This window comes from Ascaphus truei, chromosome 3, assembly GCF_040206685.1.
Source record: "Ascaphus truei isolate aAscTru1 chromosome 3, aAscTru1.hap1, whole genome shotgun sequence".
Lineage (NCBI taxonomy): Eukaryota > Metazoa > Chordata > Amphibia > Anura > Ascaphidae > Ascaphus > Ascaphus truei.
The window spans coordinates 423,701,536-423,717,237 of record NC_134485.1 but is presented as its reverse complement, the minus strand read 5'-3'; the positions used below and the strand labels follow the sequence as shown (position 1 = coordinate 423,717,237).

At 41.0% G+C, this 15,702-nt stretch overlaps 1 protein-coding gene across 11 annotated transcripts in view; it reads left to right on the top strand.

Annotated features, from left to right (window-relative positions):
- The window catches only part of LOC142490456 (beta-arrestin-1), a 338,250-nt gene that overhangs the window by 269,775 nt on the left and 52,773 nt on the right, over positions 1-15,702 (top strand). For 8 of the 11 annotated variants that reach the window (XM_075592783.1, XM_075592788.1, XM_075592782.1 and 5 more), the window contains 4 exons: positions 1,360-1,437; positions 7,838-8,034; positions 11,730-11,789; positions 13,222-13,289. In XM_075592783.1, coding sequence (XP_075448898.1) covers positions 1,360-1,437; positions 7,838-8,034; positions 11,730-11,789; positions 13,222-13,289 — 403 coding nt within the window. The remainder of the gene's footprint in view (positions 1-1,359; positions 1,438-7,837; positions 8,035-11,729; positions 11,790-13,221; positions 13,290-15,702) is intronic. The other 3 variants (XM_075592791.1, XM_075592792.1, XM_075592793.1) reach the window with 1 other exon arrangement.

Here is a 15,702-nt window from a genome sequence, read left to right as displayed (position 1 = left end):
CCTGAGCTTGCGAGTGCTTAGCTGTGTGACTGAATTTCAGTTGTGTTTCAAGTGCAGTTGTGTATTAAAGCAGCAGTCCAAGCTGCTGTTTTTTCCCCTTTAATAATGTATGTGCATAAGTACAATCCACACAATAAGTACAGCTCAGCCCCGTTATAGCACGATCTGCTACAACACGGATCCGCTTATAACGCGGTGTGTGTGGCTCCCGTTTTTTAAAAGCAAATGTTTTTTTAAAGCTTTATTGCTAACGGACGAGCACACACACACACAATACTCCCCTGCACATCCCATCTCATCCCCCCTGCCCATCACATCCCCCCTTCCTGCACATCACATCCCCCCTTCCTGCACATCACATCCCCCTGCCTGCACATCACCCCTTCTGCACATCACATCCCCCTTGCCTGCACATCAAACTCCCCTGCCAGCACATCACTCCACCAGCCTGCACATCAACCCCCTGCACATCACATTTCATCCCCCCCTGCCCATCACATCCCCCTTTCCTACACATCAAATCCCCCTGCTTGCACATCAGATCGAGGAAGCCAAAATACTTTTGCAAATGTAGACAGCATTAAAACTAGGTTATGTTTCCATAATGGGTGATTTCAATTATCTGGACATAGACCGGAGCAATGAGATTAGCATTACAACTGAAGGAAACAGGTTTTTGGGGTGCTAAAAGACAATGACATGACCAAAGTTATTGAGGAACCAACCAGGGGAGTGACATTATTAGATTTAGTAATATCAAACAGTGTAAAAGTAATAACAAATATTCAAGTCCGGGAACATTTGGGAAGCAGTGATCATAACATGGTCTCATTATAAATGATCATTACCCATGCAGACTGTGAGGGCAGATTCAATAGATAACTTCTAAAAAAAGGTTTGACATTTTTAAGAAAGGAAGGACATATAGGGATATTCCAAATAAGTAAACATGGGAAGGATATTAAACCAGGGAGAAATCTGATTGCTATTATTTGAAAGGAAGCAATTATATGTTCCCCTTAGGAAACAGCATTGGATGATGTTTCACTTGGGGTTTTTTGTGTTTGCCTTCCACTGGATCAAAATACTGTAAATACAAATATAGGATAAGTATCTGTCGTCTTTTGCCTTGATTGAAATTGATGGAAATATTGTATGTCTATTTTAAACTTCATCTGCTATGTAGCTAAGTAACTATATATAGTGTAGTATATTCTATTTACTGATAGGAGCTTCAAAAATAAGGTGATGCAGTCACAATAAAATAAGTCTAAAAGGCATAGTTGCTTTTCCGCTTTGGAAGTCAAAACAGATTCTGGCATGTCTGCTCCCTCCAACACTTTATTCTCACTCTTGTAGGGCTCACCGGGTTATGTCACCGCTGCAGACGGTATTGTCGGAATGAGCAAAAAATGCTAGAAGTTGTTCTGTCACAAGGTGAAAAGAAAATATATTTATGTAACTGTGAGTGAGTTCATTCCTTTATTTGGTATCTCCTGCAAGTAAATATAATATATTTATAACAAAAGTTCTTTAAGTACCATAATAACAAAAAATGAGAAAAGAAAATATAGGGCCCTTTTAGTGTGAGATGGGTAGGCAGATTATTGGAGATAAGGTAAAAGCAGAGGTATTAAACAAATTCTTTGCCTCTGTGTTTACCAGGGAAGAATCAAGTTCAATAGTAGTGCCGCAGGAGGAAGCCACAACCTTCATATTAATGAACAATTGGGTAACTGAGGAAGAAGTTCATAAGCGACTTGAAAAAAATTAAGTAAATGTAACCCATGCACCCCACCCCCCTCTGGGAGAAGGACTGAATTACTAACTGAGTGTGGTGCTGAGGCATAACTGCTAGTACAGAAGAGCTGAGTCTGCCGTGGTGGTAAGGGGCAAAAGGACGGGCATTTGGGTGGTCTCTGGGTTCTGGTTCATGGTGTCAGCGCCTCCAGCGGTGATGGGATCCTTCGTGTATGGATGTCAGTCCCCACCACTGCAATCCTTACCCCTCCTGCCCAGGAAGTGACACCCAGGCAAAGGTATAATGAACAGGTTGCTTTATTGGACATGCTGCACAGCTCACATACAGCATAGATGATACTGTCCAACATCCCAGGACTTCAGATGGTGCTGCTCCGATAGTATGGGGCTTCGAGTCTTGATGTTCTTTAGGCCCTTAGGCCTAAAGTGGGCCAGCTCATCTTCGCAATGGGAGAGTCTGACAGCCCATGCTCCTACCTTGGAAGGCAGAGCAAGACTAAATTTGGGACACTCCTCTGATTAGGATTATTCCAGAAGGGGCAGGCTCATGATCTACTGTACCCATCGTGACAGGCCTCCACAGGTCATGAGTCACCACCTCACTTCTGTCCATCACAGAAAAGGATACAGGGGGGTGTAATGCCCACAGAATTAACCTGTTACTGCCCTGCACTTACTAGGGGCTTACGTAACAGTGGAAGAGATAGGTAGAATGGACTTACCGTGTTACATAAATAAGGCACCTGGCTCGATGGCATACATCCAAGAGTTCTCAAGGAGTTACATTCAGTAATCGCCAAACCATTACATTTAATATTCATGGACTCCATTTCCACAGGCTCAGTACCACAAGATTGGCGTAAAGCAGATGTGGTGCCTATATTTAAAAGGGGAGATAGACCAAAACCGGAGAATTACAGACCTGTTAGTCTGACTTCAATAGTGGGGAAACTACTTGAAGGTTTAATAAGGGATAATATTCAGTAATACCTCATGGAAAATAAAATTATTAGTAATAGTCAGCATGGATTTATGAAGGATAGATCATGCGAAACTAACCTTATTTGTTTCTTTGAGGAGGTAAGTAGGAATTTAGACCAGGGTAATGCAGTTGTTGTCTACTTATATTTTGCAAAGGCTTTTGATACGGTTTCACACAAGAGGTTGGTGTACAAAATAAAGCAAATTGGACTCAGTAATAATATATGCACCTGGATTGAAAACTGGTTGAAGGATAGACAACAGAGGGTTGTCATTAATGGAACTTTTTCAGGTTGGGCTAAAGTCGTGAATGGAGTACCTCAGGGATCGGTACTGGGACCCATGCTTTTGAACTTGTTTATTAATGACCTCGAGGTTGGCATCGAGAGCAAAGTCTCCATCTTTGCTGATGATACTACTGTACATTGTTTAAGGTTGTAGAATCAAGACAGCATGTAATTTCTCTCCAGAAGGACTTGGAGAGACTAGAAACATGTGCAGGTAACTGGCAGATGAGGTTTAATACAGATAAATGTAAGGTTATGAATTTGGGAAGCAAGAATAAACAGGCGACTTACAAATTAAATGGGGATAAATTATGGGAATCCTTGATGGAGAAGGATTTAGGAGTGCTTGTAGACAGCAGGCTTAAAAATAGTGCCCAAAGTCATGCAGTAGCTGCAAAGGCTAACAAGATCTTATCTTGCATTAAACGGGCAATGGATGGAAGGGAAGTAAATATAATGATATATAAAGCATTAGTAAGACCACACCTTGAATATGGAGTATCATTTTGGGCACCACTCCTTAAAAAAGACATTATGGAACTAGAGAGAGCGCAGAGAAGAGCCACCAAATTAATAAAGGGGATGGACAATCTAACTTATGAGGAGAGACTAGCTAAATTAGATTTATTTATTTTAGAAAAGATGCATCTAAGGGGGGATATGATAACTATATACAAATATATTCGGGGACAGTACAAGGAGCTTTCAAGGGCAGTATAGAGGACTCGGGGGCATCCCTTTAGGTTGGAGGAAATGAGATTTCACCAGCAACAAAGGAAATGGTTCTTTACAATAAGGGCAGTTACACTGTGGAATTCATTACCCATGGAGACTGTGATGCAAATACAATAAATCTGTTAAAAAAAAAGTTGTACATCTTTTAAGAAAGGAAACGTATGGTCTGGAGCGGAGCCCCCCGGCAATGCTAGAGGATAACTTGTGGCGATCTCCTGCTGCCACAAGGTGAGATGGAAGCGGCGCATGCCGCTGCGGGCCCCACTTCCTCCCCCCTGCTCCCGGCTCATCCCCCCTCCGCCCAAAATAAATATAAATAAAGACATAAGCATCAGGAGACATACGGTGCCATAGAGCCGGATGGAAGCTTAGAGGGACAGCTCCCGCAATATAAGCCTATATAAGAGCAGTAAACCGTCAAAAATCACCCCAAAAAAAGACGTGCCGGTAGGGGAAAGCAAGATGATGCAGGGCAAACAGCCGAAAAGGCAAAATCCCCCGAGTGTCTCAAACTACTTCGCGGTAAGCCAGCGCATGATCACTCACCCAGGGACCCCCCAAGATGGCGGCGTGGAGTGTGATCCAGAGGAGCCGAGCAGAGACCAACTGGTGATGCAGGGAGAACCCAGGGGGGACATAAACAAAGAATACATGGAGGAGCTGTTTGCTAGAATGAGGCGAGGTTTCCAGGAGGACCTCGTCTCGGCAATTAAAGAGATAAGATCAGAGCTCAACAGCCTGACAGAGCGCACCGACAGCATAGAATACAAAATGGACGAAGTGTCGGGAAACCACTCAGCCATGAAAAACTACATGAATCGGATGGGGTTTGAGCTGCGGGCTATGAAGGACCGAATAGAGGACCAGGAGAATAGGGATAGGAGACAAAATCTCTGCATTCGAAATATCCCTGAAAGCTCTGACCCCCTACCTAAAAGACCTTTTCACATGGTTGGTGCCAGATCTGTCCCCCACAAATATTGAGATCGATCGGGCCCACAGTGTCCCTGGGCCAAAATCCCAGGACCCCAAAAGATCCAGAGACACTCTAGTGAAATTCCATGACTACACTATTAAGGAGAAGATTCTCTCTGCTAGTAGGCAGAAAAATGAGATCCCCTTCAGAAATTCCCAGCTACAGATATACAGCGACCTATCCAGGGCCTCAATTGAAAGAAAGGAAAGGTATACAGGGATATACCAAATAAGTATACAGATGCAGCCACCAGTATTAGAACACTTCTGGGAGATTCTGGGGCAGCCTCACTGTAAATGCTTCAACATTGCTGCAACATTGCCTCAACATTTCTGTGATATTCTTAATGTCCCATTGATTAACACAGCGGGGGGGTCCCTGCAGTCCCATTCAAACTGCTGTGTTTATCCGATGGGCCATTAAGAATCTCACAAAAAATGTTGCAGCAATGTTGAGGCATTTACTGTGAGACTGCCCCAGAATTTAAAAGGCAAGAGTTCTAATACTCGTGGCTGCATCTGTTCATAGGAAGGATGTTGATCCAGGGATTAATCTAATTGCCAATTCTTGGAGTCAGGAAGGAATTTATTTTTCCCCTTATGAGATATCATTGGATGATATGACATTGGGGTTTTTTGTTTGCCTTCCTCTGGATCAATAAGGAAGTATAGATATAGCAAAAAGTATCTGTTGTCTAAATTTAGCATAGGTTGAACTTGATGGATGTCATATACTACATAATGTAGATCTTTTTTCTTCTATTCGACGCGTGTTGCGATTATAGCAGATTGTTATAGGAGGAGAGAATGAATTTGTAGTGGAGAAAGTCTGCTGTGGATTGTGACTTTATTCAGTGGTGTTCTGCAGCACCAAAGGACGTTTGGAGGTAACAACAATTGCTGGTGTGCCGAGGTATGAGGGTTGACGACAGAGTTGTGACAGGGGCAGCTTGCCCAAGTGCAAAGAGTAATATTACAAAAGGAGGTTGCCATGTATAGAAAGGAGCAAGGGAAAAGGGGAGAAGGGAGTGAGGTCACGGAACTAATAAAGGTTGAGAGACGTGTGTGATGAGATTAGTTTTGGGGTAAGTATGAGAAGTAAGCAAGAGGTAGAATTCGTGGGAATAGTGAGGTAGAATGCAGCAGGGAATCTGAGGTATGGAAGTAGAGTATTGTGTGGGGGCAGATTGAAGCTTAGCTGGAGGAGAAAGAGAGACTGTGAGAAAGCAGAGAGGGAAAGAAGAGTAACGTAAAATATAGGTTTCAAGATGGATTCATCTTAATCGGTTTTAATAAATGTAGCCGTCAGGGTCTCCCAAATCTTCAATATGGGTTGTAATATTAGAGTAAAATTCGTTTTTTTTGGTAGTTTTCGTTCTAATGACATACAATGAACCTTGACAAACTGCGCGATCACTTGCATGGAACAAAGTCTAAAATCTAATCACAAAGTTGACCTGGAGTAATTTGGCTAATTTGGTTAATATGAATCTAACCGTAGCGCACATTATTTGTGGTACGGTATTTGTAGCATGGGATCCTGATGAAGGGACTTTGTGTCTGTAGGATCTCCTATTATCCACATTAAAGAAAGACAATGTATACTTTACTAGGACGAAGTAGAGTTGCGCGCATATTGTTATTTCTTTCCTCCCAAGTGATTGTTCTGGATTGGGTAACAGTTTATTTATTTAAAAAAATGTTTTACGGGGAAATAATACATTGAGCGTTACCTCTCGTTTTAATAATAATTACATGGTTGCAATAAATGAACAGTGGCAATACATTCAATTTACAGACATTTCTTGGAGAGAGATAATAAATGATTATGGGAGTATGTAAAAGTTACAAAGTTAAAATGGTGTTAGAATAGGTAGTTTAGGGCTGCAATGTGTTGTGTTAGAAGACTTTATGCAACCCAGTGACCAAGCAGCTATAAGAGCAGCAAACGGCTGACACCCTTCGGCTGCTGCCAAAGGCTGTTTGCCTTTAGGGTGATGCAGATATAGGCTGAAGGGGTTCTGAATGAATTCAGATGGGCTTTGAAATTCCTTTGTCCAGTCATAAAGACTGCAAAGGGTGGGGCTGACTAAATACAGAGCAGCATGCACTCCCAGATGTTAACCCTTAGCTCACTGGTTCAGTGCAGAGGTTAGCAGCTTTTGGGAACCCTTTCAGATGTCCGTCTTTGGGGAGACACAGATGTAGGCTGAAAGGGGTTCTGAATGAATTCAGCTGGGCTTTTGGGCAGTTGAAAGCCAGAACTGTCTGAATATGACAATAATAAACTTTCATACATAAGAATGGAGAGATACGCCACCCTTTATCAAACAAACATAGTTTTCCGTTAGAGAGAGAATTTATTGACAGAAAATAAAGTTTATATAACATATTCAGAGGCTCTCAATTGATTAAATAGTACATGAAAGTACTTATATTGGCAGTGGAATTGTATGTTCCTTTGTTGCTGTACCATCTCCTTCAAGAGAATTTTTAATTTCTGTGCAATTAATGATTCTCAGTCAGTAGAGGGATTACTTGCCCTAAAATTGGCCTGCTGTACTGTAGAATAGTGCAACAACTTCAAGTTGAGAAACTTCCCTAATCATGACCAAATACAGTAAATAACATTTACAGTCAACACCTTTCAAATCTGCAGACCACGAACTGAGACTTACCGAGCTTCTGCTTTGTATGCAGATCACCTCGTGTTTGCAGTCTGGCCAATGTTAGACTCTCATTTAGCGGTGGAGCACATACTGTACCTTTTAGATTTTAGCCAAGAACATGAACAAAGTAAACCAATAAGTTACACAATTTTGCAGGTGTGTCTCACAAACTAAAATCTTCTCCAGGATGTAAAAAATAGCAATATAACATACATTACGCCTCTTTCTCTTTTCTGAATTATTGAGTTATTTGGGCATGTGTATAAAAGGAGTCCAACATTCTGTACTGTACAACTTGGCTAAGGGTAGGCAGTATTTCTGCGTTAATCAACCACTACAGTATATGGGCACCATTTGATTTTCAGTTCCTGTTTTGTTTACCATTTCTCTCTATTTCACTTCTACTGGCATCTTCTTGTCCTACTCTAGTGTTTGTGACGCTGACGTGCGCTTTCCGCTATGGCCGTGAGGATCTGGACGTGCTAGGCCTGACCTTTCGAAAGGACCTCTTCGTAGCCAACATACAAGCCTTCCCACCCATCCCCGAAGAAAAGAAACCTTTAACGCGGCTGCAGGAACGTTTGATTAAAAAGCTCGGTGAGCACGCCTATCCGTTCACCTTCGAGGTATGAGACAGAACCCGTGCGGTATTCTTAGCCGTCCCAAGCAGCCTGCTTTCCCCAACATGCTGAAAGTTTGTATGATAACACATTTAAATGAGTTGAAAAGGAAGTATCTTAGAAGAGGGAACTGGAGCATAATCACTGACACTTGTTGGCTTGTGAGCAAAACAAATAACAATCAAGTAATGAGATATTGTTCACCACCCTTATTCCATATATAAAACATTAGCTTACAATTGTGTATAGTAGCCTATATGGAGCCATTGCTAAAACTGTATATTTCATTTTGTATATGCTAACATTTCCGAGAGGACAACAAAAATGAGATCCAATGCTGGAAAATGGGTTGTTCATATATGTTTTATTGTTACGTGTAACAAGGATGGAATAAGGCTTTCTTTTAAGTTAATTATCATTCTCTTTTTTTCTTTGTATGCGCTAATTATGGGAACTAGAGAATTTCACTACTAGCCCGGTCTGTTTCTGCAAGATATTACATTTATTCAGGATAATAGATTTGATGTAGGGAATGTCATTTCTGGTGTGCCAATGACTACAGATACTGCATTAAAAAAAAAAAAAAAAAAGCAGTTCTGTAGTATTAGATAATAGTGACTTTTTTCCCCATTCAACTCTTAATGCCATTTTGTATGCGTTTTATTGCATTCTTTGATTTCCGTTGCAGGTTTTAGCCCACCTCCCAAGCAGTGCAAGATATTTGCAACACTTTCCTATTTAGGATAATTTGTTGCAAATGTTCCCTGCAATTTGAGCTGCAAACTGTAACAACAATAATGTTAACTTAGTAATATAAGAATACATTGTAGCAGCTGAGTTACACTGATGTACACAGCCATTATGTTAGGCACACAATCAGGATTTTGACAGATTTATAACAGGAGCACCGAATGATTGCCAGCTTCGGTAATGTCGAAGAATGTCGAATTATACATTTGTCACATGCTTTACATATAAAAATAAAAGCAAAAAAAAAAAGTTAGAAAGTAGTATTGCTGCATTATGGGGTCCGTGAATTAATGCAGAGGAAAGATTTATTTGATTCACTGCACCATTTTTCGGTCCCTGTAGCACAAATCAGATGTCCTACAAGTACAAGATGATTGACCTGGGAAGTATACGGCAAAAAAGATCTGGCTGATTAATGGGTGTTTATCATAAGGTCAAAATATAATGTACAAATACACATTAAATACACAACTACCTAACTCCTATAGACACTGCTCAAATAACAAGCTGGGCGAACATGGTCATACGTGCTACATTCAAGCAGAGACTCACAATTGCAATGTTCTGTTGTACCAGTTTTTCTCCAAATTGCTTTAAAAATTAACTTTATGGGGGAGATGTATCAACGCAAAGAAAGTGCAAATCGACGTTTGTTTTGACGCGTTGCTACATTTTCTGCTCACGTTTGTTTCAAAAGTATCAAAGCGTTTCTTACATCTGATGCAAATTGTTGGGCAAAAAAGTTTGCGCCGACTTAGACCTGGCGGATTTACCTTACTCAATACAAGGTACAAAAGTGATGCGTAGAGCCACAGAGTGATCTGTGCGTCATGTAACCAACTCCTCCCTGAGTCCTCCTACCACGGGCAGACAGGCCTGCCGGGTGCAGGGGGAATTTGCCTCCTGGGCCAGTCAGATTTGTGCTGAAGCAGGGATTGAAGCATAGGAGCGAAAAAGCCACCTGTGCTGAAGCAGGGGTATCCTTAAAATTTGAACTGTCGGGGGGGGGGGGGGGGGAGAGCTTGAGGACTGACGTTGAGCACCCCTGCTCTAGCCAACACTAATAACCATCAGAGCTACCTTTTCAGTGAGTTTTTGAATACGGTTGATGGGCAATAGGATTGAACAGTTGGTGTCAGAAGATCCAGAATAAGGGAGCAGGTTTTCTCTGCAGATGAAGGTTGAGCGGGTTAAAGTGTGGAATCGTTCTCTGCAAAACTATGGCAAGAATGGGGTAATGTATTGGGAATATGTTCTTCAAGGGGCCCCTCTGAAGGTCACGGTGCTCTAATACAGATGTAGCAAGACTCACTGTCTCCAGCACCACGGTCAAAGAAACAAAATATCACGGCGCCCGAGATGGTGTCTGCCATTGCGATTGCACTGCGGGAGTGGAAGCCCCACAGTTTTAATCCTCCCGTGCCATGACCACCATGGTTGTGTGACGCCTCGTGTGACCGCCATGGCACCGAAGACATTTAGCTTAGCTACATCTGTACTTGAGCCGGTTCTCTTCAGTATTTCTATTAAGGAAACAAGATATAGAGTATACATTGTGCCCCCTTCTTGCCAAGCACATGGACATTCATATTTTTTTTATGACCTTTTGTTGTCTAAAACACTTATTTAGATATCTATGTAAAGGAGAATCTGTAACAAAAACCTAGCTAATTGCAAGCTTCTATCCAGTATTACAGGCTAAACTGTTAGACATTCTGGGCATTATTGAAATCCCTGCTCTCTGATTGGTCAAAATTGTGGGACAGAGCCATTCAGTAATAGCCCGGAATATTTGGCCCCTTGCCAAGTTTTCCAGCCAATCACCTTTGTGTTCTCATACACACTGAGTGAGAGCAGCTCTCATTCAAGGAGGGTCATTGGACAGGAGGCACCCTGCAGGCATTGACTCCGTGTGTGTGTGTGTGTGTGTGTGTGTGTGTGTGTGTGTGTGTTATTTTAATAATCAAATACAGTGAAAGCACACAAGAAAATGTAGAGTATGTTTATAAAATCAATATAATTTTACAAAACCCCCTATATTATTCATGAAAAAAGCATACGATTAGTATTCTGGAACCAGGGTCACGTGTAGGGTATGAATAGAGCAAGATAGCTTAACTCATCCTTCTTTCAAAGCACAACAAGTTATTTAGTCTTTTCTTAACTTTATTGCTGAAGTTAGAGAAACAAATAATTCTTGTAGGTGTTGTGGTGTGATTAGATAGTGATTCTCTATAAGGAGTGCTCTGTGTAAAGGGAGGACGGTAAAAACGGAAAGGCCTTGCTAGGGGTGATAGCAGAAGAGGTACTCACTCAATGTCCTTAGAGTTGAAAAGGAAGTGAGGGAAAAGTGTCACACAGGAAAAGGTAATGGGACTGAACTAACTTGTCAGCAGAGACAGGGGGGTGGAAAAGCCTATTTCCTTAAGGAGACTGAAAGGTTGCTGTAGCAACCCACTGACTGAGTGGATAGAGGCAGGGATAAGAAACAATGTGTCCATTACACAGACACTGACAGTCTTCAGAGCAGAGGAGTGTGCCACGGAATAAGGAGCTGACAGGCAGAAGCTGCAAAGGGGGTGTGGAGGGGGGGGGGACAGAAACAGCAATCCTTTTCCAGGTCAATTAACCTATAATAAATACACTATAAATATGCCCCAGTGTACTGTACAGCTTCATTATACAATATAACCTTTACTTAAACATCACAAAAACAACATATTTACTCAGAATACTTCCTATACTAATTACACGTTACTAGGAGGTGCTAGGTGTCAGTTCCTGTTTCTATTTATCATTGTTTGGCTTAGGGGCTAATACAACCAATATAATCACATCTGTAGGAGCGATTTAGGCATTAGGCATGTTAATATTTGTGTAAATATTGGTAAAGTAATCAGATTATCTAATCCCCAAAGAAAAATTTCTACAGATTATTTTTGTCTCTCCAGATACCTCCAAACCTACCTTGTTCTGTCACTCTTCAGCCCGGACCTGAAGACACGGGGAAGGTAAGCAGCTTCTCACTGATTTGCTGTGCATGTTTTAATACGAATGTATTCTGAGTATGGTATTATCCCCTAATATCATGGCTAGACTGGTTAGGCCAAAAAGGACATAACAAAATGCTCTTCTGCACTGAAATTCCAGTTCAAAACAGTGGAGCATTGGCAGAAAATTATTTAAACCCTCATTTGTCATGTATCAATAAGAAACATTTAGATTTTTGACTTAAGGCAGGGGTGTGCAAAACGGGGCACAAGAATTTTTTTTTGGGGGGGGCACGGTGGTTGCAGAGGCTGTGCGCTCTTCCCCAAAGTATTTAAATTAAATACCGGGGAACGCGCGAGGCCTCTGTAACTTGCTTACCTTGGCTTCGGACGATGCGTTACCATGGCAACGCAGCGTCAAATAACGCCGCAGGGGCGCGTGATGTGACATGACCCCGCGATGCCGATTCCTAGGTAAAGGGGGCACAGAACTGGGGCTGAGCAGGCAGAGAGGCGCAGCGCAGAAAGTTTGCGCACTCCTGCCTTAACGGAACTTTTTAACAAAAAGGTCATCTTTAGGTTGAGTTGTAAGAATTGTAGTACAGGCATACCCCTCTTTAAGGACACTCACTTTAAGTACACTCGCGAGTAAGTACATATCGCTCAGTAGTCAAACAGCAGCTCACGCATGCGCCTGTCAGCATGACCTGTACAGCAAAGTTGAACTCCCTACCTGCACCGAAGCTGTGCGCAAGCGGGGAGACTATAGAGCCTGTTACAAATGCGTTATTTACATCAGTTATGCACGTATATGATGATTGCAGTACAGTACATGCATCGATAAGTAGAAGAAAGGGAGTGCTTCACTTTAAGTACATTTTCGCTTTACATACTGTACATGCTCCGGTCCCATTGCGTACGTTAATGCGGGGTATGCCTGTACTGAATACTTCCTGGGTGAGGAGTTCACAATTCTAGTAGATGTACTGGCCCTGGAGAAATGCAGATTCGTTGTAGCTCGTGATATATTTTAGGAAATCAATGTTAAAGTTATTCATAGATGAAATTAGGATATTGTATAGCATACGCGGCTTCAAAAGCTCTGTACACTGATTTATTTATGAAGAACGTGAGTGTTGGTCGCTTAAACCTCGGTGACATACACAAGTTGAGTGTTTGTTAAAACCCCTATGAATTATTAGGCCATACTAAATGGATGCTACAGGAACTAGTGCTAAAGTATTTGAATTGGTTATGGTACCATTGGCCTTCCATTAGGTATACAAATGGGACCAGCCGCACTGGCCACCAAGTCCTTCTGTGACATGTGATGATAGGATAGACCTCATCTGTTAAAGCACTGATGGTTATTAACAAGTTAAGTGAAGAACATAGTGGAGATCTGATGCTCAGGATTGGAAGACTTCTTTTGACGTCCCTTTTTTTTCCTCAGGCATGTGGTGTGGACTATGAAGTCAAAGCTTTCTGTGCAGAAAATGTAGAGGAGAAAATTCACAAAAGGTAACTAAAATAACAGATTGCGATTGTGAAAATCTCTCCAAGAGATATATATATATATATATATATATATACATATATATATATATATATATATATATATAAAATGTGTGTGCGTGTGTGTGTGTATGTGTGTGTGTGTGTGTGTGTGTTTACAGGAATATATATATATATATATATATATATATATATATATATATTATTTTCAGTGTTGTATATACAGTATATATATAGTGTGTGTGGTTGTTTACAGGAATATATATATATATATTCTTTTCAGTGTTATATATATATATATATATATCTACAAAACTGAAAAGAATCCAACTGAAGCACTCAAATATATAAAGTATAGAAATGTATTAACAACGTCCAGGAAAACACGTCCTCTATTAACACAATTGGTTCTATCTAGGCATATGCAAAGAGGTAATGCTAAATACGTAGATCCCTAACCCAACAAAAAGGAGATCAGTAAATGAAGGGAATAGTAACCTGAGGGGTGTAGGGCAAACATTTTCCCTGCCCCTTCCTAACCCGGACGGTCAAGAGTACTGGCAATGAACCTAAACATCCCTCGACATAGCACTATACAGAAGCAGCAGTAGCAACAGCATGATAAGTGAAATGGCACTGAAATTTAACCTCAGTCGTATGTAGACGTTATAGGTGTATGTTAACTGCTGAACCAATAACCTGAACCCCTATACAGGAGTCTGGAAGGGAATCAATAGAATTAAAGCCCTTATATTATTATCGAGAATGTCCTGAAGGTGTAAATTATCTAAAAAGTACTTAGCCGGTTCCCGGTGTATGGAGGCAAAGTTCCGCTGGATAAGGCAGTTGAATCCACAAAAGTTCTGCAGATGTGTCGGGCATGTACGGATTCCCAGGGAGGACATACAAAAGAGCCGCCCGACATACGTTTCGCTGGTACAACGCTTCATCCGTGGGCTTGGAGAGAGGAGGGCTCATGCAGGTATTTAAACCTGCACCTCCGCGATGTTATACCAATAAAAAGCAAGCAATGGAGGATAAAAACAACTGATCCTGCACCACATCAGTTGGTGTGATTAAATCAATGGACAGAATTAACCATGTGGGGGTTTGGAAACAAAAAACACGAAAACTAATAAGATCCTAAGAATACCTTGTGCTGTCAGTACAATTTGACACATACTGCACCGACACACTTTATTCGAGCAAATACCCGGTATGTACCTGGCAGATACCTGGAATGCGCCGCTCCTCACCTCTGACAAGCCCCGTTGCGTTTGCCTTCCCAGCCTGGGTTCATGCCTGGCTGACGGGCGGCTGATCTGTTAAATGATAATGATTAGGATTTAATAGGCTGCAATGCTTCGCGTGTCTACCAGATGGCATAAATTCATGAATTGTAATGCAGTATATATATATATACTGTGCAGTATTGCAGCCAGCGGGAATAAAATGCTTCAATCCCTGCCTGGAAAATACCTCAATGCACTCGGGCAGAAAACAGTCACAAACCTCAATACACCCAGGTATACGCGAATTCGTGGGACTAGCCGAGCTCGAATAAAGTGTGTCGCCAGTGTAAAGTGGATAATAAACAGAATCACAGTATTAAGGTGCACCAGAATCACAATCTGTATATTAACAGACCTCTGATTCATAACCATCATAAAGACTATAATGGAGATCATACTGTCGCCATTACAGGAGGATAATATATACATGAGTCTAAGTGGTATTTTTTGCCTGCGTCATTCTAATCTCTGTGATTATAAATTGTAAAATCTAGAGTATTACCAAAAATAGCTGGAAATACCCTCCATATGCACAGAAGGTCAAAACAACAGGCAATAGTATCCATACTATCTTGAACAATTTTAGACCTTATTGTAACAGTCCTTATACATCTAAACTCTAACTGGTAACATTTATACTATGTAAACATTTTAGGTAATTTTGTATCAACAATATGTGTTATAAGAAGTTGACACAGTTGTTACAATAGTTAGTTCAAACCATGAATAAGAATATATTCCTGTTGTTACAAAGGTGGGTGAACACAGATTCAATATCAAGGACAATTATCTATCCTTTTCAGAGATAACAGATAATGAATCCCGCTAGTTCAGATTTCTATACTGGACAATAGACACAAACAGTTGAATGTCAGCCATTCGATTATCTACTATTGTAATAGAATGCTGAGGAAGATAAAAATATATACATAAAGTGAGTGCAAATATGGCGAGAGGACATATGACATAAATTGTTAGTCCAATAAAAAAGGTATCACCTAATACTGAAGAACTCATTTATTCTGCACTATATATATATATATGTACAATAGAGGACTGCGCTAATGTATGAATTGCCAGAAATAGATGGTATATAGATGAATATAAATTGTAAAATATATAGTTAA